The sequence below is a fragment of the Amphiura filiformis genome, chromosome 8 (assembly GCF_039555335.1).
Source record: "Amphiura filiformis chromosome 8, Afil_fr2py, whole genome shotgun sequence".
In the NCBI taxonomy this organism is placed as follows: Eukaryota; Metazoa; Echinodermata; class Ophiuroidea; order Amphilepidida; family Amphiuridae; genus Amphiura; species Amphiura filiformis.
The window spans coordinates 11,455,217-11,480,513 of record NC_092635.1 but is presented as its reverse complement, the minus strand read 5'-3'; the positions used below and the strand labels follow the sequence as shown (position 1 = coordinate 11,480,513).

The 25,297-nt window shown below is 35.0% G+C and overlaps 1 protein-coding gene across 1 annotated transcript in view; it reads right to left on the bottom strand.

Moving 5' to 3' along the window:
* The window catches only part of LOC140158613 (transmembrane and coiled-coil domains protein 2-like), an 81,548-nt gene extending 56,918 nt beyond the window's left edge, over positions 1 to 24,630 (bottom strand). The window contains exon 1 of the mRNA XM_072181776.1: positions 24,476 to 24,630. Coding sequence (XP_072037877.1) covers positions 24,476 to 24,491 — 16 coding nt within the window. The 5' untranslated portion in view covers positions 24,492 to 24,630. The remainder of the gene's footprint in view (positions 1 to 24,475) is intronic.
* Between the last annotated feature and the right edge of the window lie 667 nt (positions 24,631 to 25,297).

Below are 25,297 nucleotides of genomic sequence, written 5' to 3'. Positions count from 1 at the left end.
ATAATTGCATCAGGACCCATTTATAATAGATAATCAAATACAAAAGATTTTTCCTACATTAGTTGTAAGAATAAATTACACTATTCTGACATGAAATACTGGTAATTGGTCAGTGGCAATGAACAAGCCTGGAAATAAGCAGATCTGTGATTATCTAGTGAACCAGGAGCCATTTTTAAAGAGCTAGGAGTCATTTAGATTTTAATTGCACAGTATGCACACATTAAATACAAAAACCGGTTCAACTACCATGCTCTAATTTTTGTTTTAAAAAAAATTTTGGTTCACTTGATTTTGGTGTGGACCAGGAGCCAAAATGTTATTACCATTGGGTAAATGGTTCCTGGGTGCCTGCTTATTTCGAGGCTTGGCAATGAATAGGCCTATTAGGGCTTAATAATTGTGAACATTTTGAAATTTTCAGGCTTTGACTTTAGAAAATTGTAGGGGATCTACACATACTTCAACTCTGGTGATGTTCTCGAGAGATAGGTGATTGATATAATCATGATAATATTGAACATCACTGAGTGACCTAGAAGAATTCCAGGCGAATCACCATATCACTCTCCTGATGATGTTCAGGAGAGCTGTCAGAGTAGGGATGTAGGTCTAGATTGAACAACATGATTTTGAAGAATTTCAGGTGAGCAACTCATCACTCTCCTGAGGATGTTCAGGAGAGCTGTTAAGAGATTGATTACTCTCACTCACATTAAAATTAATGCCTACATTTTTGTCACTACAGAGAATTAGAGATGAAGATTAGGCTTATAGCTTATAGGGTCTATGATTCCAGCCACATAGTGCAAACAACGAGTCAACTAAAAATAATACTGGATCAAAGTTAAAATAAACACTTTGCTGAAAAATACAACAACACTGAATACTTAGTTTACAAGATTTGAATAGAACAGAATAAATAAAGAATCTGCAAATTGTTTGGCTGCATCTCAAAACATACATTGCCTATTTACCAGTGAGTATGTGTTTTGAACATCATAATAAACAAACTACCTATTCCCAGATGGCACAATAATCAGGTTAAGCTACTCATTAGGAATCACAACACAGCATTAACTCTCCCAATCTGATCAAAATAACATACCATCAACAGAGTCCAATGCACTATTCAGCTCATGCCAGACACCACTATCTTCCTCTTGTTTGCAGCCACCAACTTTGATTGCTTTCAATGAACGAGTCCGTCTTTTTCTTATAAATCCTATGTTGGTGTAAGATCGCACAAATCCTAAGCTGGTGTAAGACCGGTTTTTACGCTGCATCTTGGTACAATTTTAACAAATCTAGTAAATGTGAAATTAAGTGTGTGAAATGTTTGAATGCTGTGTCATAGCTTGTCATGCCACTGTAAGGCCATGGAAAAATAAATTTGGTTATGGTTCCATGCTGCTGGAAAAGTTGAGTCGGTCAATCACAAAATCATTTCATTTATAGTGATTTATTTTTGCGTGATAAACAATGCAAGCTATCTCAAACTTGAACATCTCTATAGTTCCTCTGATAGTAAGTTGTGACAGGTGTGGCGACCTTTGTTATTGTTGCTCCAACTTGCTTCCAGAGGCCTCAACATGTTTTGGGTCTGGGTCCTGAGCTATGGTTGGTCTCTCAGATGCCTCAACATGTTTTGGGCCTGGGTCCTGAGCTATGGTTGATCAGGAAACCCTACCCATACAATTATTTATCATTGGCCTAATGTATCATTAAAGTGTCAAAGTACAAAGTTTTTAGTCAAGGTGGACATGTATGTCAGGTACACATTTTCAGTAGGTAACTCCCTGATTGCTATATCAGGCTCCATCAGTTTTTATCTGATTGTATATACTGGTCTGAACTTCACCCAAAAAAGTCCCTGATGAAAATCAAAATCCACTTTTCAGGGTTAAAAAGTTCAAGAGGTACCAAATTAGAATGAAAAATTAATAAAGGGGCCACTTTTAAATGTTAACTGTTCATCATAGCCTTAAAAAGTCTTTTTTTGGGGGGGGGGGGGTTAAGTCTACTTTCTACATACAAGCAATTGTTTTGGTGGAAAAGGTCCACATTTTGGAGATTACAAAAGAAATCCTGCAAACAGGTCTGCTGGTAATGCTGTAACAGTTGTTGTTTTGTATATTTGTATCATTGCAAGGAAGTTCAAGGAACTATATAGTTACTGTCAATTTTGTCTCATACAGTTTTTAATATAGGCCTATATGCAATTATGTATGTTCAAATTAATGAGTATATACATGTACACTGATGGACATCCCAGGGCAGTTATTAATCACTTTCCTTGATAATTGCCTTTATCAATGATGCACTTTTTATTATCATTACAAAGACATAGGACCTGGAGTTGTACTATCCAATTCAAATGCAAACTGTTTGTTCATACTCCTCCCTATTCAACTTAGGTCAAAGATATAATAAAAGTATTTAGAGAAGAAACATAAGAGCAAAATGTATTGTGTACATCAACCAAAGTATTAAATTTTAGAATTAATTACAGAGACTCAATTCTCACCCATTAGGGACGCACCATTTGATACTCAGGGGGGTAGGAAGTTGGGGTCGGGGAAAGAAATTTTTTTTGGCGAAGGTTTTTTATTTTTCGCTGTGTTTTTTTTTTATTTTTTTATTTCATGCATTTATACACAGTTAGGTGGGGGAATTTTTTTTTTGTGTGTGTGTTGGTAGGGAAAGTTTTTTTTTGTGCTCATGTAGTGGGTGAAGTTTTTTTTTTGAAAAACTTCCTACCCCCACCCTGAGAATCTAATGGTGCATCCCTTACCATTTAATGCATTATATGACATTTTTTTGCAGTTTTTATAGTTTCACCATTTTGCGACTAACTTAAGATATGTGAAATTAAAAGTCTGCATAAATGTTTTTGACCCACGTCGGATTGAAATGTATTTATTGATTTGAAACCATATGCATGGATATAAAAAGTTAAAGGCCCATTCTGTGATTTGCTCATCTGGACGATCGTAAAAATTATCAAAATTCAGATTGCGGTGCCTTTGTCATTGTCATAGATGTGCTAACATAGCCTGTTAGTGGTTCAGCTGAAAGCTGTGTATTTAAGACAAAATTTAACACATTTTACATGAATCTGTAATTTATATACTGACAGTATATAAATTAGCTACATGTATTTGAATGGGACTTCAACTTCATCAATACTGTTGTTTTCTTCATTTTTTGCCAAATTTTTCATTTCAAAAATTCAAATGACAATTTGAATGACTTATCCTTCACTTTTAAGCAATTTATTTTAAAAAACATTTTTTTACACATTCGCTGGGATCACTGAATGGGACTTTAAGTCTGAACTGTAAAAAAAAAATCACAAACATTGAATTCCATTTTAAAAAATCTCACTGGAGTACCTTATTCAACCTAATTAGCACCTGTGTACTTAAATCAGTCATTTCTAGGGAACACTAATTAAAATTATGAAAAATACAACTGGCATTTTACATGCATAAACATTCAAAACACAATGTATCTAAAATCATCATAATTCCAAGTAAAGATTGTTAAATTTTATTCACACACTTGATGTAATTTTAGTACAGGTGTGTACAGGTCCCGGGTACAGGTGCATTGAAAAGGGGGTGCTTAGACAGTTTGTCACTCAAAATATTCTGTAGGGGGTACTTATTTGGGGTGAGGCACTAATTAGATTAAATATGGTAGGTTAATATTAGACATTGTAGACCTTCCTAAGCCAAGTCAGCCATTATCATTCCAATGATAACCTCCTGAGAATGCAATATTCTATTAATCACTTATTATCATTGTAGGAAAGCTTGCACACTCAATCGGTGTATCCAATTTTCTTATCAGTATGTAGTATCCACCTGATACTTAGTATACAGTGAGTGTAATACAGTCAATGCACTTTTAGAGGAAATATATGTACATTCAATGAGAACTGCCAATTGCACATTCAATGATATACTTAATGGCACACTGTCAGGCTGGCTATGAAGACAACATAATTGCACATTTATAATGTATTATTGCTAGGAATTGGGAAACTACTATCTTGACAGTTCCTCATTTGCTTGCCCTGTTCCTTTTTAAAGGAATTTTTTATTTTTATAGACTACATGTATACACTTTTCTGGTACTGATGATTGTGACTTCTTCACAGGGGTATACCGGGGATACTGAGCTAAGAGGGAAAAATGTGCAAATCGTCCCGTTGATCAGCTACTAAAATTACTTTACTGGATCGTGCCAAATATGCAATTTTTAACTCTAAAATGGGTCAAAATTAGGACAATTAATTGCCTAAAATCAGGCCAAAGGATGATGTACACTACATCATTTGGACAATATTGCCCTGGTATTTTAGGCCAGAGAGGGCAGCTGAGTGAGCTGACCCCCCCCCACATTACTCCCCTGTTTTCCTTTTTTTCTCCATAATGATTATTATACACTCTATGGGCCCGACCGACCTTGATTTTGAACAAATTGGGAAAACATTTTCCTGTATAAATGAATACCGACCCAAATTTCCACAATTTCAGGAACAATTTTTATTGCAAATATTGACCGATTTTGGTGATTTTTTGGATCATTAAAAAAAAACCAAAAAAACATACAGGTTTTCATTTTTTTTTTGTCGCCTAATTGCCTGATATATGGCTGAGCTTTCAACATATTACTTTTCATGTTTTCTTTCTTCCAACCTTTAAAAGGCCACTAATACCAAAAATCAATGAATGTCAATTAATTCCCTTGCCGGATCAAATCCATCACCAGTAAGTTTGATGGTAAATTTTGTAATTTCAGATATGTGTGTAAAACTAAATGGAAATGATTTCTTCAGATATTTTGCCATAAGTTTTGGCATGATTTCCTCATGAATTTCTTCAAAAAAATCATGAATTTTAGTTGCTAAAAACAAAATGCACATTGTCTAGAACATACCTTTTTAATGCTAGGGTTTTAATGCCTAGGCAATATGCACTGAAAAGACACCTTTTCTATATTATGGGTGAATGGACCTGTCAAGTAGGGTCACTTGGTCAGGCTTTGTAATTTTGCAAATTACCTTTAAAAATCATCAAAATCTGTGCAATTATTTCAAGTGCTTTGCTCACATTTGTTCTTTCAAAATTAATCTACTTTTCAGGGGTGTGAGTGACCACAGAGTCTGAAATTTGGAAAGCTCAGGTTTGTGCAGAGGAAGTGCAGAAAAAGCAATAAAAATCAAGATCATTAAGGGCTGGGGTATGAACGTTTGGACAGTATTTATTTTGGGACATTAGAGCACATCAGACATATCGAATTGCATTCTGAACACGAAGAATGTCATTCTGATATCAAATAATTTTCATTTTTTGAAATTCGCAATTTAATACACATTTTATGGCAAATCATTACAAATTGATATTTTTGATATTTAACAGTACTTGAAGTAAACTTTATAAATCTGATGATTTATACTTAACGATGTATGTAGGTGGGATGAAAAGCCGACGATCAATTGAACATTTTGACCTTTCAGTATTGAAGATATGGATTTTTTTTTCCCAAAACACCCAAAAAAATTAGGTCTTTTTGGGAAAAAAAATCCATATCTTCAATATGAAAGGTCAAAATTTTCAATTGACCGTCGGCTTTTCCTCCCTGCTACATACACTTTAAGAATATATCATTCGATTTATATAATTTACCGAGGACTGTTATATATCAAAATTTGAAAAATATCAAATTTTTATAATTTGTCATAAAATTTGTATTATATTGTGATTTTAAAAAATGAAAATTATTTGATATCAGAAAGACATGCTTCAGTATTCAGAATGCAATTGATAGGTCTGAGGTGCTCTCATGTCCCACAAAAAATACTGTCTAAATGCAATAAACGCTCATTTTGGATCCCTTAAGTCTAAATTCAAATTTTAATCTTAACTCTCACACCCCTGCTTTTGAAAAAAACTAAAAAAACAACAAAAAACAAACAAAAAAACAGCAAACATCCATACAGCAAAAACAAAAAGATCACCAAAATGCAAAATCTGGGTCAGTCACTTTTTTTTGTTGCCCAATGATGAGGTTTCTTTTCAAATCACAAAGATGTGTGTATCATGCTGCAAAATATATACACAGAAATTCATTCAATTATAAATGATTGTAACCAGTAATATCTCTTCTACATGTACCTCAACATCAGTTATTTAATGATGTTTTTAAAATATTAAAAGACGTTGGCTGGAGCAGAAATGAAATTGATTAGCTTGTTTTACTTTAAATGACCTGGAATACACAATGTCAACCATGCATTACCTTTAAACTAATTACCTTATATAATGAAATCAATTATCTATTTTTGTTGCCTGTGTTCACTCAGTTGGCATTGCATTATGTGCAGCGCTATTATTGTAAAATAATGCTTAAACTTAAAAAAATATCATACTGTTTATTAATTGTTATTCTTATGTTAATCATTCAGTTATGTAAATTATAATATTATGTCCCCCCCCCCAAAAAAAAACCCAATTTGCTCAAATGTGTTTCAGACAAAACTAAGTTACAATAATCATGCCTTGAAATAAATATTTGGTTCCAATATTGTATTTTAGTAACACTTTATCAAAATTGACTTTTTCTTCTAAAATTGAATCATTTATTCTATAAGAATACCCCTTCTCTAGAGATCAATATTTACACATTAAAACCAACAACACTTGGTAATTTTTTTTTAAAGCCATATCACAACCATATGTGCTTGCTTTAATAGAATAAATGCCCAGAGAACATCTGATCTGTATAAATTTAAATTCCACTAACAAAATTCTAAAAATAACCTTTAAAAACAGAAAACAACATCACCTGTGCGGGTCGATGCGGACACATCATAAAATCCTGCGTAGCCGATGTTTGTTATCTTTATCTAATCTGTTATACATGCATAGCGGAATGACCATCCAATTGAATTAACACATTATATTGCCCCGGCCGGTGATAATAATTCCATGTGATAATATTCACTCCTACATCCATGTATTTGATTTCCAAGCTCTGATTGAATCCTCACACAGCGTACGTCCCACACACAAAACGACGTCCCATACTACACAACCTGGTACACACATACACACTGATCAATATTTAGCACTGCAATGTCTCCATGTATGCATGCATCATCGGGTCAACAAACTTTACACGTTCGTTCTTGACAGGAATGCCTTTCAATAGATTATTTCCTGAATGCAAAATTTAATACAAGGTTTATACCAACGATGTGCTGTAAAACAAGAGATTGGTCACCTAATGATCTCACAGATTCAGACAACACCGATAAATGCCAGTATGTTTACAATTATTTAGGATTTGAAACAAATTTTGCATTGAGTTCTTTGCATCATCTTCAATTATTCAATACCTTCTCTGAGATGTTAAGTACGCTATGGTACACTCATAATTATAATGCTTCAGATTTGTGCCACTATTTGTGACTTGCCTGTGAGCTACCAATTGATAATGGTTTTATCTTTATATCAATGCTATAGCAACTTATTTCAAGCATGCTCTACACTAATTTAACAACAACCTCAATGCCTAATGAATACAGTTAATTTTGTAATATTTTCCCATTAGATCTGTTACCATGGCAACAAGGATGTGAGACAAACAGTTATGCTGTTGAAGTCCTGGCTTGAGTGGAGAAATAGTAAGGTCATGTATAACAAGCAATAATTAATTGATGAGGAAAATGTTGAATTTCAAAATGTAATTAACAATTTCATTAAAGCCGTATAACATTTTCATGCCAAATAGATTAGCATTTCTTTGCCATAAAATTTTAGCTTTTACTGTCATGATATATACCCTTTTATTTTTGAGCCAAACAACTAAGGCAATACAAATATAATTTGTATTTACTACCAGCGCCGGTCGCCAATACATATCACTCCTCCCGTTGTGTTATGGTACGATCCTTAGTTGTGTAGATCAACGCCCCGCACGCCAAATACATATTGTGCATGAGTAAAATAATTCTATCATAATAATAAAATGATGGTTCCTGTGTTTTATTCAAAATCTCGGATTTTGACAAAACTACAGTAGTACTACAGTAGTACAGAGTACCTAGAGTCTTGATTTTTGCAGGGTATATTGGTTTCATAAAGAACAATATAATCGTGTAAAAAAAGAATTTTGAAAAATATTGAGGGCGTCCTCCTCAGCAATATGGCTTTAAATGATTTGTTTTCCCAGCACTAGTATTTTAGTCATGTGGGGCAGGTGGCATGGGAGCTCACGAGGAGCAGAGTGTCCCCCTTCAGATGGCTCATACAGGGTAGGCCAGCTCAGCTATCAGGCAGAAATTGACTCAACTTATTGTGTGCATCTTCTTTTTGAACCTGTCTATATCAAACTTCACTTTGATTATGGACCAAAATAAGAGTAAAAATTATTGCACATTTTCCTGGGCTTTGCACGCAATCATCCCAGTTTTAAGGAGCAACTCAACTGCAGGAAGACTATACATTTCCCAAAAAAATATTGCCTGGAATGTATTTCACTTTAACATGGTCTGCCAAAATAATGCATACCAAGTATTGTTTGCCATTGCCAATGATCTGACTAAATTAAATACATTAATATATTAGGATGCCAAGACTATCTATCATACCAGCACATTCAAGACATTTGTGGATGTAGGTAACCATGCAGGAATATCCCTCCAACAAGATGGAAGGACCTGATACCAAAAGACACGGGTATAGATCTCCAACAAGCAAATAACAATGGGAGTACAATGTATGGGACAGACAAGATTGGAAGAGGATTACCTGCCAGAAGGTTATCCTGAAATCAAGTATTACCAATAAATCAGAAACCACAACATTTCTATCAAAAAGACTTTTTTAAATAATAGGGGTCTACTCAATGGTGATCATTCTGTTTAAAACTGATAATACCAAAATGCTTCTCATTCCTTAACTAGTTTAGTGAATTGAATGTGGCTTAATTTTAATTGTACAATTAAAAATTAAAATAAGTAGTTTATCCCAAGTTTTCACCATTCAGATACATGTAGAAATTGATAGTCCTGTACATATAAAGACAACCTTCACAAACGAGACCTATAAAGAATTTAAACATATAGGCCTATTTATTTGATATGTTCAAAATTTCCATGACTTTAATTGGAGAATCACATATCCTTTTATATGACATAATAGAATTTTATCTTTTGAGCAAAGAATGTCTCATCAAAAACAAATAGATGTACCACGAATAAGGCTAGGCAAATTACCTTTATTGTTTTATCATATTTGCATGTCATTGGACAATTTGCATAGAAATCACATGCTATCAGATCAAACAAACTGTCAACATTAAGATTTTATTGCATCATCAAATTAATTAAATCCTAGTCATTAGTCTTGGTGTTTTTTTGACAATAATATTGATATTGCAATTTACTTTGGAAGGCCATCACCTTGTATGAATGCAATATTCAGTTTGGAATATTGTAGACAGATGTTCTGAGTGAATATTTCAACATGGTATAAATCAATCAATGCAATAATATTTCTATTTGAAAATCATAAAATACCAAAGAGGTAAATAAAGCGAAGTTCTGTGTATTATTTTCCGTAATATCTGGATATCAGGAGTTATATTTAGTTTGTAAATAAAATGTCTAAATTTCTTTGGTGCATATCCATGTACCTGTAACATCAATAAAGGGGTATAAGTGCTTGCGCATACATGCACATTTCTACAAACGCACACCCCAGCATTATCTTTTGTACCTAATTGTACCTTGGGCAGCTAATGTATATATGTTTAATGATTTCTTTACTAGGCAGGCTGACCTCAAAATAGGGAAATAATATTCAAAAGCAAGGAGAGGAAGAAGCAGTCACATCAACAAACAACACTGAGGCACCTGAGGGGACAGTGATATATTTACCTCTTACTCTGTTATTGAAAATAGAATAAAATACATAACTCACCATCAATGCTATCATCCAAAATTGAAATATTATCACATATTCCATCATCATCAAATACAAGAAATACTTCCAAGATAACAAGGGACCGGCCGGCCGGTCAGCTCTCTGTCTTCACAGAATATATTTCACCTGTGTTAGAGTACAGACATGTAGACATATATTTAGCACTCCAAAGCCTTGCACCTGAATTAACGTCTGATACAATACAAGCCGGTAGGGACTGAAAGCCAGTTACTCACTGATGATGTTGCCTGGCTGGCCGGTCGGGTTGTCATATGACCACAGGACAACAACACGTGGTACAAGAAAGATGCTGCTGCACTTACCAGAGATGATGAGGATGATCTATTATGAAAGAAAATGCGGTATACCACTGGAGTGATGGGGGAGAGGATCAAATGGAATGTGGTTTACTATAAATGCTTGAATAATTAGAAAGGTAATTAGGTCAACTGTGTAAGCATTAATCAGTTCCGAGAACTAATGATTCATGTTCACTTAAAAATGACCATATATGGCATGTGATGTGATGTATGGGTAAATTATAAAAGAGGAGCATGTTTTGCTATAGACAATTATATTTTAAAAAGTTAAAAAATAAAAGGAAATATAAGCAAATCAAATAATTAATTACAAATAAATTATGTAATAAACACAAACCGATAAAAACACAACTTCGACTTAAAAGTGTCACCCACAAAAGAAATATAGGCTACCCTCTCCCACCCATGAATGTTTGAATAACAGAGTAACAAATGCCTCCCTCATCAGATATGATGTAAAAGCAGCAATGTATGAATATATCAAATATAACCTATATAGCAGTGAGTAGAGGTGCGAGTAGGAGTCAGAACTAGAGAATGTTGCTCTCTCTGGCCCCACTGAATTAACTCGCCATCTGATGTTGAATACAAATGACAAGTTCTTCCAAAATTGCATTCAGTGTGAAATACAAATAGATAGAATCTCAAGTTTCTGTTTTCAAAATAGTAAGGAAATCAGTCAATTCATTTTGCTTCTAAGCTGTGGGAATGTGTCAAATCTCAAATTGACAATTTTATTGTGAAAAATTCCATACGTGTATATGTATATAACCAGATGAGAAGGCAATTTGTGGTTTTTGTTGAGTTGAATTGAGTGCTGTTGCATGGGAAACTAAAACTTTGCCACACATATAACCTCTTCACTATACTCTTCTTTTTCTTGCTTTAATTTCTTTTTCCTGAAAGAGAGGGGGGGGGGGGTCATGCACCAGACCTGGCAGGATTTCCACATGGAAATCCACTTGCTCAATTTGAAGTTTTACTTGCCCTGCTCTTTTCCAAGTGATAGGGTAGTCCCTGTACGGGGCATGTAATACAAATGAATATATGGGTATGCTCCCCAGAAACACCAAGTGACCCTGCAGCTCAGAAAGACCCCTGAATTTGACCAAACAGAGAGCTCAAAGACCACATCAATTATGATAACTTCGGCTCTAAGACCCCAAATTGCTTTTTCCTCCAATTTCCATCTTTTTCAGGCAATTCTGAACCAGAAAAAAAAAGACCCTTAATTTTGATGGTTCACAGCTCCCAAAGATCCCTTTTATGGATATGCCATCAGCTCTCAAAGACCCCATATTTCCATTTCCGCTGGCGCTAGGGGAGAATAAACCCCAAAGAATTTTTGAATTCACTTTGCATATTGCATAATGTGCCTTGTGCAGTTTCAAGTGCAAATGCCAGGTGTTGCTTTATGTAAAATAGTTTGATGCCATTTTAAAAATAAAGTCCTCACTTAGAATCTTGTTAGCTCCAATTTGATACTACATTTGCTATAAACCAAAAGCTTTTAATTGACCAGGATTGAAATTTGTATATGAAATTTGGTGCATTTTCAAAAGTTGCAAATTATAAGGACCAAGCAGAGCTGAGGTAAATGTGGGATGTGACCATGCCATATAGCCCGGAACAACCGCTATAATGCCCACCCTTTTATGTGCTAGAAACCCGGGCTGAAAACGTTCATTCTCATCAATATGCATTTCAAATTACATTTACAACTGAATAAACCATGCTCTGTATGGGTACAGGGGCTCATCCGAGGGCTCATTGTGGGCAAGCGAGCTTAGCAATGGTGATTACCCAGCAAACACAAAACCTTTTTAAAAATTTATGCTTTAAACAGGTTATATTTTGGGCTTTTACTTTTGGTAAAAACGTTTTAATAAAAAATGTTGAGTTATATGAAGGCCATGAAAATGTTTTAAAACATTCTGTATGAAAATACACTACAAAAATATTTTTTAAATGTGTTCAAAATGTTTTAAAACATTTGTTGCCAAATATTTTGTCCAACAGTTAAAGGAGGATTTCGTGATCCTAGCATCCTCTTTTTATGACATTTTTCAGTAGATATCCACGAAAAAAGCTTATTTCCAAAATTTCAGTTGATTCCGATTTTGCATGTTTTGCGTTTTGCGAGTTATGCATGATTATGTGTATTACACTGCTCCATAGACAATGTGTTGTAATTTCGTTCTGGTGCACCAGAAGCGAAATTCAAATTTAGCGATATTTTGCTAAACAAATTAATCTGCAAGAAATATTTGGTACATAAACATTATGTAGCCAGAGGTATCCAGTGGTATAAAAATCTCAACTTTTTTGGGAAAAGTGGGGGGATGAGGCTGTGGATCACGAAATGCCCCTTTAACTAACGATGTTAGAATGTTTGCAGTAAGTTATCAAAAATTGTTTTTGAATCTTCTATTCTTCCCATTAAATAACCTGACATTTAAACATTTTCTGGCAACTTTTTCTAACCTTTTGCAAATGATGTCGAAAACATTTTTGTGTTTGCTGGGTATGTGGTCGTTTTAATTTGCAACTACGAAAATGCACCAAATTTCAAATACTGGCATTAATCTTTGTCAATCGAAAGTTTTTGGTAGCAAATAATGGTAAATCGGTAGTAAATTGGAGCTAACAAGATTGATCAGCACAGAATTGTATCAATCTAATTGTTATATTTTGAAAAGGTGTTAGATTGATGGTGTGGTTTACTTACATGTAAGTGAGGACTTTCCTTTTTTTGTGTGTTTATTACATTTGCATTTTGATCTTCAATTTATTTTGCAATTGTTAATTCATCTTTTGCTATTCTGTGCTTTGTGCATTTTCCAAACCCAATAAATGTTTAATTTCAAGTCTTTAGTTTTATTCAATTTTTGCTAGTTCTGGTTAATTTGAATATTTGCTTTCTTTTAAATGTTGGTTTTATTTGCTTTTAATTATTGAAATGCTTTTGGTGTATACTTTCATTGTTTTCCTCTGTTTTTTGCTCACATTTTACGTCTTTGTGGTCTACATCTTGGCTTTATCTTGACTGTGTACTAGTATTACTCCTGGGTACTACTTAAGGGGATACTACACCCCTGCCCAATTTTGTGCCTATTATTGCACTTTTCTCAAAAATTATAGCGCATTGGGGACAAGTAATATATGTATATTATAGGGGCAAGGACTACAACTACTGCACTGGAAATTTTATTTTAGCACAGTTGTGGAGTTACAGTCAAAAATGAGGAAAACCAATATTTGATCAATAAATCAATAACTACTTGCTTTGAGTTGCTGAATTTTCAGTACAGTAGTTGTAGTCCTTGCCCTATAATATACATATCTTACTTGTCACCAATGTGCTATAATTTTTGAGAAAAATGCAAAAGTAGGCACAAAATTGACCAGGGGTGTAGTACCCCCTAAAAGATAGTTAGCAACCTCACTACTTGAAGGATACTATGATTTGCATTGGGTCAGCTCTATGAAGCAAAACAACATTAATATTTTCGTTTTAAAAATTGGCATGAAGAAGTTAATTCAAAATCATCCATTCATGATTATTATACCCTCAAGGACCATCCTGGACTCGAGACAACGCTTCAATTTAAACTCCGCTCAAACACACTTTCACTTGAACACATAATATATATTTAATTGGTCTCCAGCCAACAATATTGGGGTTAGTTGAAACATTTTTCACAAAATCGTCTTTTTAACGCAAACCGATTACTTTCAAGAAACACTAACCATATCAGTATAAACATATACATACATGCTACAAATACAGCCTTAAATTTTATTGGACCTGCTTATGATTATTCATATAATCCAATTTGAAAATTTGAAAAAGAGTGTTTCAACTAACCCCACCCCTGGGGTAAGTTGAAACATAGGGTGGGGTTAGTTGAAACATGGCTTGTAAAAATTTCAAAATAATTATTATTGTGTTGTTAGGGTTATACTTCCCTTGAAGACACCCTTTAACATACAATCAGTGTGAAAAAATGAATAAATAAATATGTGGGAGCTGGTCAAAACTTTGGACACAAGGTGACGAGTGTCACCATGGACAAAAATATGAGAAGCCTAAAATATTATAAAAAGTACTTTCTGTGTGCACTTTTTGCTTGTATTATTGCTTTTTAACCATATTGAAGAAATGGTGAACATGTTACAAATTTTTTTAAAGTCAAATTTTTAACCATATTTTTCTATGCAATTTTCACGTTTCAACTAACCCCACCTCAAAAGTTTCAACTAACCCCGATGCCTATTTTTACATTTCAAAGTTCATTACACAAAATAAGAAATACAATAAAACTTTTATTTAACATTATTCTGGGACTTACTACTAGTGCTTATGATACTCAAAAATAATCCCTGAATCTTCAAACAACATGGAGATAACGCATCTTTTCTGAGGGGTATAAAATTAGTCAGCAAGTCAAAAACAGATATTCCTTTCCCAAGCCAACACTGGTGGGGCATCAGTGCTGTTGCTAATTTGGTGGATGACCCTTACTAATACCTATTACTAGGTGCCAACATTTTACCAAATTAATGTTTTGTGTCAGAAAAAAATACAATGTTTCAACTTACCCAGTGTTCCAACTAACCCCAATCACTTCTTATTCCTTTGTAATGAACTAAAAAGAATATTTGCAATGATGAATATAAGAACTGGAGAATTCCCTTGTAAATAATAATTGTCTTGATATTTGGGAACTATTTAACCAAAGTGATTTGCAAATGAAACTGCATCTTACCTTAAGGTAGTACATCTTGTACATAAGAATATTGCCAATGCTCAAACCATATATTGTATATTTGGGAACTATTGCAATTCTTACGTTAAAGTTTTTTTTATATGTATTCATGTTAATTAAATCCTTGTTCTATGTTTTGTATGAACGCCCGCTGATGTAAAATCATATGTTCGAATAAATAAATAAATAAATATGACTACATGTACATGCAGTATTCAAAATACATGCCATTTTATTGACAGATGTCTGTACCGGTATACATGTATTTATAAGGATTTAACTTCTTTCCATTTTAAAGTTGTGCAATATAAAAGTTAATTAATAAAACATCCCATTACATTGTATGCATGAGGGCGCTATTACAAATTGCAATGACAATCACAGAAAATCAAGTTCAAGAGTTCATAAATTAATCCTGTAAAGTATAAAAGAGCATGGTATACAAAATATCTGTTTATTTATTTATTTATTTGTTATTATTCAGGAAATTCCCCCAATACAAATGTACTTGTTTCCCTGAGAGACCTGATGCTAGAAAGAATATCTTTATGGATAGTTAATTCCAATATAAAGTTGTGCAATATAAAAGTTAATTAATAAAACATCATTACATTGTATCCATGAGGGCGCTATTACAACTTGCAATGACAATCACAGGAAATCAAGTTCAAGAGTTTATTAAGAGGGTACTACACCCTTGCCAAATGTTGTGCCTATTTTTGCATTTTTCTCAAAAATTATAGTGCATTGGTGACAAGTAAGATATGTATATTATATGGGCAAGGACTACAACTACTGCACTGTAAATTTTATTTCAGCACAGACAACAGTTGTGGAGTTACAGCCAAAAATGAGGGAAACCAATATTTGATCAATAACTACTTGACTTGAGTTGCTGAATTTTCAGTGCAGTAGTTGTAGTCTTTGCCCCTATAATATACATATCTTACCTTTCACCAATGCGCTATAATTTTTGAGAAAAATGCAAAAATAGGCACAAAATTGGCCAGGGGTGTAGTACCCCCTTAATTAATCCTTGAAGTATTGAAGATCATGGTATACAAAATATCTATTTATTTATTTATTTGTTATATTTATGCAGGAAATTCCACATACAAATGTACTGGTTTCCCTGAGAGACCTGTTCAATGCTAGAAAAAAAAAAAATATCCATGTGGATAAACAAAATGTAGTTCCATATAATAATATAAAAGTTAATTTAAAATAAAACATCCCATTTACATTATATGCATGAGGGCCCTCATGCATAATGTAAATGGGATGTTTGTGGCGTGTGGTGGTGAACTCAACGACATGCAATCGTGGGTGCACGCTGGTTCAAATCCGAACCGTTCTGATTTTTTCTCTCCTTTATTATAATGCCAGTTTGTCTGAGCTCCATTTCCTTATTTATTATATATTTCTCAGGCATGTATCCTCTGGATCCTCGCATTTAATATTTAATGTCTCATATTGACTGATGTCCTGCCAGGACACAGCAGATAGGCCGCCCTCTCTATTTATATTTATTTAATTGTATATACATGTAATTCAGGAAATTCCACCAATACAAATGTACTGGTTTCTCTGAGAGACCTGATATGCTAGAAAAATATAGAAATGTAGTTATCCAAACATGATACAAAACAAAACGCAATATTGTTCAGCTCAACTACAAAAACTTACAGACTTAAATTTTTTTAAATTGCTGAAGTTGGAAGCTGTTCTATGCAACTGAACATCTATATGAGGCGACGAAAAAAACACAGGCGAATAGACTTTTCAAGTAGGGTTGGTCAGGATTTTTTTTTTTTTTTGGCCAATTTTCACCAAAAGCTTGAAAATTTGGCAAAAATTGGATGATTTTTTTGCAAACATATTTTGATGAAAATGTTCTGCATTTTTTCAAACATTTTCAGCCAAAATCAACAAATTTTGGAACAAAATCGGCTGAACTAGGTTACCGCTACATGATTTTGGCAAGAAGTAAAAAAAAATTTCCAAAGCGGAAAATCTGGGTAGGTCAGTCCTCAGGGTTTTTGCTTTTTTTTGGTATTCTTTCCAGAAGCAGTTTTCCATATTGGTACCACCAAACTGTTTTGAGATTGACTCTTAATGCATTTAGAATGAGTGAAAGTAAAATTTGAAGATCTCAGAATAATTGCTTTTACTGGCATCTACTAGTATATTATTGTACACATTTTAAATGCATTTTTAAATTAACTTCTATAATGGAATATAAAAATTAAAGTACACACCCAGCAGTCTGCCCCAGGCACTTTTTGACTCCGAACGTATCAGAACATTCTTATTTGTATTTTATAGTAGTATGTACATTGTAATTAATCCAAAACAACACATGTCAGTTGTAACTACATTAAATGCTTGTAATTATAGCGCATAAAAAGTTAATTATATTATAATTTATAAAAGATTTCTAAGCCTAGTTAAAGCTTTTCCATGGTGTTTATGCGGCTACATGCAGGGTTATAGCCAGGACGGGATCCAAAAACTGCACGTCAACCCGTCCGTCCAATGACCCGATGGCCAGTTCGACCTGACATGTACATGTATGTTCATATTTCACAAAATGGTGACTGTGTATACGTACATGTACATGTGAATTATTATTATTATTATCACCTATGTATACTTTGAAAAGGTTGCCCCTAGTTGATGTAAGTTGATACACGGAATGACATATTACGAAATTTTCAGTCAAAAATTAGTGGAAAATACAGGAATATTACTGCTTGGACTGCTTTTAAGACTTGCCCCTACTGGAAAATGGATACCATTTTTGAGAAGAATATACTTTTTCCTTCAAGAAAATGTATAATTTTGCTATGATAGGGTCTATAGTTTGAAATTATGAGTGTTTCAATGTAAGATGGTGCACGATCCGTGTCCCAGGAACTATATACTGTTGGTCTATGGGGTAATTAATTAGTTAATTACAATACTTCGTTAACAAAAACACAAAACAATTGAATTTGGTTTAAAAGTACATGTACATGTAGAGTACAACTGAATAGCTTTACAACAGTATATTAATTAATATTATTTATTCATTGTTCTTATTTAGCCTTGATGAACTGGGTGCACATTTTCTTCCATAGACTTCATGCAAACCGTATCCCAATTCCGTACATCCCAATTGCACCACACTGCATATTTGTTTACTGAATTACTCACAACTTCTTTAATTAAAATCATAGAATATTCACTTTGGTATATGGTAGCAAATGAAGGAAAAATTTCCAGGCTTTAAAATTAATGCACATTTGATAGTATTGAAACAGATTAAAGTTGTTTACTTCTTACAAATAAGTAATTTTTTACTTCAAAATTAACGAAACAACACCACCCTATTGGGAACACCAGTTAAAACAACACATGGCCATAATACAATGTACTTATACCACAAGGATTGCAGGTTGAAAATAATGTCGCAAACCTGGTAAAGTAGCTCCATGACCATAAAGAACAGCAAGAATACCACAGATGAAAAAAAGAAACTTCAAATCAAAAAACAATAAAACCAGATTACGTTTTCACCCTACCGTAACGTATTTCCTCAAATAGTTGCATTTATTAGAGGTCATTTTTAAAATGATAATTCACATTAAAATCATTAGGAAAGATTAAAACTCACACTGAAATGACGAACTATGAACTTGGGAACCAGTGTCCGAAATAAGGAAAATATGGAGGTTGTCCTGAGGACAACTAAAGCATACATTCTGCTTGTCCTCAAAACATTTCAGGTTGTCCCCAAAATGTGTCAAGAGGTAAAATATAGTGGTTGTCCAGAGGATAAACTTGTACATATCTCAATATGGTTGTCCCCAGTGATATTTGGACAAGAGGACAAGAGGATAAGTGCTTATTTCGAACACTGTTGGGAGGGGACAGGTAAATGGCGAGTTAAGAATGGGCGAGTTAGATGAAAAGCGAGTTAGATTGGCGAGTTACCCCCTGCAGAGATTAATGAGTGACCCCTGCTGAGAATACGACAAGTCCCATTGGCGAGTTAAGATTTACAACAAGTCCTGCTGGCGAGTTACGACAAGTCCCATAAGCGAGTTAAGATTTTTACGGCAAGTCCCACCGGCGAGTTAAGATTTTTACGGCAAGTCCGCTGGCGAGAGTTACGATAAGTCCCATTGGCGAGTTATGATTTCAAATACCAAATGCTTTATATATATTTAATTCTCACCATCTGTTGTTGTCTGCCATTTTTCAAGAAGGCTAATTATCACATGCTGGGTAATTAATGATGGTTCAGGGCACCTATGTTCAGGGTAATGTATTGGGTAACCTTGGAGCAAATAATAATTTTAAGCAGGAACCACTTGTCAGAGATCGAGGCCCAGCAATGTAATAAATATATCAATTAACAGATCTGCAAGTATGGTGAGAGTACATGGATATTTATTATAATATTACAAGGTAAAACATTACTTTCTGAATTGAAGACCTCACAGGAAAAACCTACATCAAGTCCTACATGTAACTCGCCAATGGGAGCTGTAACTAGGCGAGTTAAAAAAAGCGAGTTAAAGAAAAGCGAGTTAAAAGGCGAGTTACCCCCACAGAGATTAGGTTTTTGTCAATTACCCCCACGAAGTAAGCTAAAGGCGAAGTTACGACAACACCAACAAGTTCCACCGGCGAGTTACGACAACACCATCAAGTCCTGCAAGCGAGTTACGACAACACCATCAAGTCCTGCAAGCGAGTTAAGACAACACCTTCAAGTCTAGAGTTGGGCGACTATCACTTTTTTCCTAGTCGACAGCAAATAGTCGCGACTACGACTATAGTCGCGACTATCTGTGGTTAAAATTGGACTGAAAAATCGGGTGAAAGATTGGTGGCAATTTAGTATTTATAATGCATGATTACAGGACCTGTGATTGCCAGCATCGCATCACAGTTTGCTACACAAACCAGCACTGTTGCGATACAAATTGCTACACTGTATCGCACGTTTGCGATGCAAATATTTAACCATAAAATGCTGTAATATAGGCCTAACTTTTCTGTTCAATTAAATTCACTTGCCACTTTCCAGCAACAGCACAAGAAACTTCATATAATTTCTCAAACCTTCAATATTCCAATAGCGATCTTCGTTTGTTTCCATGTTTTGCTGTGCATGAAAATATGTAAACATGCCGGTACGGCAGTGCATATTTTCCATGGTATGCTCATGAACGTGTTGCATCGTGCATGTACGATTAACTTTCACCTCCAACCTACGTCACCTGACCTCATCTAGACTACTGCATTTGTCGCTACAGGGGTGGCATTGCAACATTACGACTGTTTGTCAGCTAATTTGTTTATTTTCCTGTTGCTTTCTAAATATTCTGTTACCACAATAAGCATAGCTTTTTGAAATTACGTGAAAAGTACTTCTAATCTAATAATATTTTCCTAAATTTTCCCTTTTGGAAAACACTTTCGGAAGTTCTCGCTGTTTCTTTCCAAAGTTAAAATAATCTCATACCTTCAGTAGTTGGTACAAACACCCAACCTGGGTCTGTACATGCACGCTATGATGCTGCTACACCTGTTATCGCTGCATAAATTATAATCATAATGAGATGTTCGACAGTTCTAAGTAATTTGAGTTTTTTGACGGTTTTTATCTTGTGGGAAAGTAGTTCCACAACAAGTCAATAATACCAATTTAATGATGATTTATGGACTTTATGATTACTTGTTGGTTAGTGTTACTATTGGTAAGACAATGACTAACATTTTTTCACATTTTTCGCAGTTTATATGTTAGTATTTGGTTGGTTTTGGTGCGAATAACTGGCACTTTTAAAGTAATTTTTTAACACAAAAGTCAAGTCCTGCAAGTGAGTTACGACAACACCATCAAGTCCTATTTAAGCGAGTTACAGCAATGCCGTCAAGTCCCACCGGCGAGTTACAGCAACACCATCAAGTCCCATTGGCGAGTTACATGTAGGACTTGATGTAGGTTTTTCCTGTGAGGTCTTCAATTCAGAAAGTAATGTTTTACCTTGTAATATTATAATAAATATCCATGTACTCTCACCATACTTGCAGATCTGTTAATTGATATATTTATTACATTGCTGGGCCTCTCTGACAAGTGGTTCCTGCTTAAAATTATTATTTGCTCAAAGGTTACCCAATACATTACCCTGAACATAGGTGCCCTGAACCATCATTAATTACCCAGCATGTGATAATTAGCCTTCTTGAAAAATGGCAGACAACAGCAGATGGTGAGAATTAAATATATATATAAAGCATTTGGTATTTGAAATCATAACTCGCCAATGGGACTTATCGTAACTCGCCGGCGGGACTTGCCGTAAAAAGCCTAACTCGCCAGCGGGACTTGCCGTAAAAATCTTAACTCGCCGGTGGGACTTGCCGTAAAACTTCCTGTTCACTTCCGGGTTTACGACCAGATTTTTGCCAATTACCAACACCAAAATGTTAACGACCATGTAACTAGGCGAGTTAAATAAAGGCATGTTAAAGAAAAGCGAGTTAAAAGGTGAGTTACCCCCACAGAGATTAGGTTTTTGTCAATTACCCCCACAAAGTAAGCTAAAGGCGAAGTTACGACAACACCAACAAGTTCCACCGGCGAGTTACGACAACACCATCAAGTCCTGCAAGCGAATTACGACAACACCATCAAGTCCTGCAAGCGAGTTACGACAACACCATCAAACACCATCAAGTCCTGTAAGCAAGTTACAGCAATGGGGAGCTGTAACTAGGCGAGTTAAGAAAAGGCGAGTTAAAGAAAAGCGAGTTAAAAAGGCGAGTTACCCCCCACAGAGATTAGGTTTTTTGTCAATTACCCCCCACGAAGTAAGCTAAAGGCGAGTTACGACAACACCAACAAGTTCCACCGGCGAGTTACGACAACACCATCAAGTCCTGCAAGCGAGTTACGACAACATCGTCAAGTCCTGCAAGCGAGTTACGACAACACCATCAAGTCCTGTAAGCGAGTTACAGCAATGCCGCCAAGTCCCACCGGCGAAGTTATACAACACCATCAAGTCCCATTGGCGAGTTACATGTAGGACTTGATGTAGGTTTTTCCTGTGAGGTCTTCAATTCAGAAAGTAATGTTTTACCTTGTAATATTATAATAAATATCCATGTACTCTCACCATACTTGCAGATCTGTTAATTGATATATTTATTACATTGCTGGGCCTCTCTGACAAGTGGTTCCTGCTTAAAATTATTATTTGCTCCAAGGTTACAATACATTACCCTGAACATAGGTGCCCTGAACCATCATTAATTACCCAGCATGTGATAATTAGCCTTCTTGAAAAATGGCAGACAACAACAGATGGTGAGAATTAAATATATATAATATAAAGCATTTGGTATTTGAAATCATAACTCGCCAATGGGACTTATCGTAACTCGCCAGCGGGACTTGCCGTAAAAATCTTAACTCGCCGTAAAAATCTTAACTCGCTTATGGGACTTGTCGTAACTCGCCAGCAGGACTTGTTGTAAATCTTAACTCACCAATGGGACTTGTCGTATTCTCAGCAGGGGTCACTCATTAATCTCTGCAGGGGGTAACTCGCCAATCTAACTCGCTTTTCATCTAACTCGCCCATTCTTAACTCGCCATTTACCTGTCCCCCAGCAATGCTGTCAAGTCCCACCGGCAAGTTACAGCAACACCATCAAGTCCCATTGGCGAGTTACATGTAGGACTTGATGTAGGATTTTCCTGTGAGGTCTTCAATTTGGAAAGTTATGTTTTACCTTGTAAATATTAATTGATTATCCATGTACTCTCACCATACTTGCAGATCTGTTTGATATTACATTGCTGGGCCTCTTTGACAAGTGGTTCCTGCTTAAAATTATTATTTGCTCAAAGGTTACCCAATACATTACCCTGAACATACAATGTAGGTGCCCTGAATCATCATTAATTCAGAGGACACGGTGGCTCAGTGGTCACCGCCTTGGACTCATAATCTGAGAGCTTGCTCGACGTGCGTGGGTTCGAGTCCCTGTCCCACTACCGGGTTGCGCCCTTGGACAAGGCGCTTTACCTCGCTTGCCTCACCCCACCCAAGTGCAATGGGAAGCTGTTCTAAGGGTTAGTCAGTAGTCACAGTCGTTGTACTGATGAACCCTGCGCCATTTGTAGGTGGCAAACATGGTTCCGGCATAATGATGGCAGAATAAATGTAAAGCGCTTTGAGGCTGTTTACGGCATAAAGCGCTACATTTATTTATTTAAAACCAGCAAAGTGATAATTAGCCTTCTTGAAAAATGGCAGAAAACAACAGATGGTGAGAATTAAACATATATTATAAAGCATTTGGCATGTTTGGTATTTGAAATCATAACTCGCCAATGGGACTTGCTGTAAAAATCTTAACTCGCTTATTGGACTTGCCGTAACTCGCCAGCAGGACTTGTTGTAAATCTTAACTCGCCAGCGGGACTTGGTGTAAAAATCTTAACTTGTTGATGGGACTTGTCGTATTCTCAGCAGGGGCCACTCTTTAATCTCTGCAGGGGGTAACTCGCCAATCTAACTGAGACTAACTCGCATTTTTCTAACTCACCCATCCTTAACTCGCCATTTACCTGTCCTGTCCCCGTGTACCTTGGTTAGCTTACTACTCAAGATAGCATGGAAATATCAGCAAAATTGAAACATCTTGGTTGAAAAAAGTGGCTATTCAAGGAAATATTTACATATATGTATAATGGTATTTTTGTTCAACATATTTTCTCAACATTATTTCATTCCCGAAGAAATATAGCTGATGAAGGTCACCAATCTTTTGCTTTTTGGTATTCACCAGGAACACATGTTATGATTTTGTGCATTTAAGTTAGTGTGTGCAATGTGGACATTTATTTTATCTGGGAATTCCAGGTGTGCTTCATGAAAACTGGAAATTAGCTACAAAATAATGTATAGCACTTTTTTGGACAAGTGCATAGCTCAGTTGATAGAAATTGCATCGCATTTAGCGACGCGATACTGTCGTATTTGACCGCTGGGCTGCAGTAGTTGTACTTGTAGTACGGTAACTATAAATTTGGAACGTTTGTTTAGTTTATGTCAAACAAAAATAGCGATAAAAACATGAATTTTGGAACAAAATAAAGCCTTGTTCGAAGGAATAAAAAATATGTTTGCATGACTAAATTACAAGAATGTTTAACCTTCATGCTAAAGTTTAATTTGATAACTTAGTAAGTATTACTATTTAAAATATTTAAAAAAATACATTAAACACAGTGACAGTGACAGTCAGTCGAGTCACAGACATGCAGACAAGCAGATTGACAAGTAAATAATGGATCTTTTGCAATCATTTGACTTACCAAGTAGACGAGCCATGTAAAAAATTAATGCGAGATTTGGTCCTAATCCTCTTTCCCAGACTTTTCCTAGCTTTCCTAGTCAAGATTTTCTCGAAAATGTTTCTCGAGACTCGAGCTCGATCCTCCCTCTCTCTCTCAGTCTCAATCTTGCCGAGTCTCAGTGACAGTGATCCCTCTTGTCTTGAGCTGAGTCTCCTCTCAGCCTGCTTTCCCTAAAGTATCCGTGAACCTTTAGAACATTAGAAATATCTGCTGCAGGAAAATGAACTGCCACACCTAGCACCTACACCAAAGAGATTATGTTTCATCAGTCGTATTATTTACAAACAACACTTGCACATCAGATGTCAATGTTTTCTTTTTGAGCCCCTGAAAAACAAAACGTCCTTGACCTCAGGTTTGGCTTTGAGCAACATTTCTAGATTATTGAAAACAAAAATATGTATAATTTGTAGTTTCTTAGAATTTATGATATATTTAAGCATTTGTAAGTAAAGTTTTTACCTGTTTTTACGAGAATTTTATTAATGTAACAGATTTTTGGTAAATGCTGCATGAAAAAAGTGATAAATGATAAATATTATTTTTGTCTTTTAGAAAAGTTAAAAATCAACTTTGACCTTATAATGACCCGGTCAAGGGTTACTTTTGGCTCATTCGATATCTTGGAATTTATGTTTATATTTTAGCATTATTTTCGTACTATTTTACAGCAAAACATCGTTTAAATATTTTAATTAAACTAAAAATAGTATTCAATCTTAATAATCTAAATCTTGCATTTATAAATGAAATAATAAAATTAAAATCGTGTTATGGTCG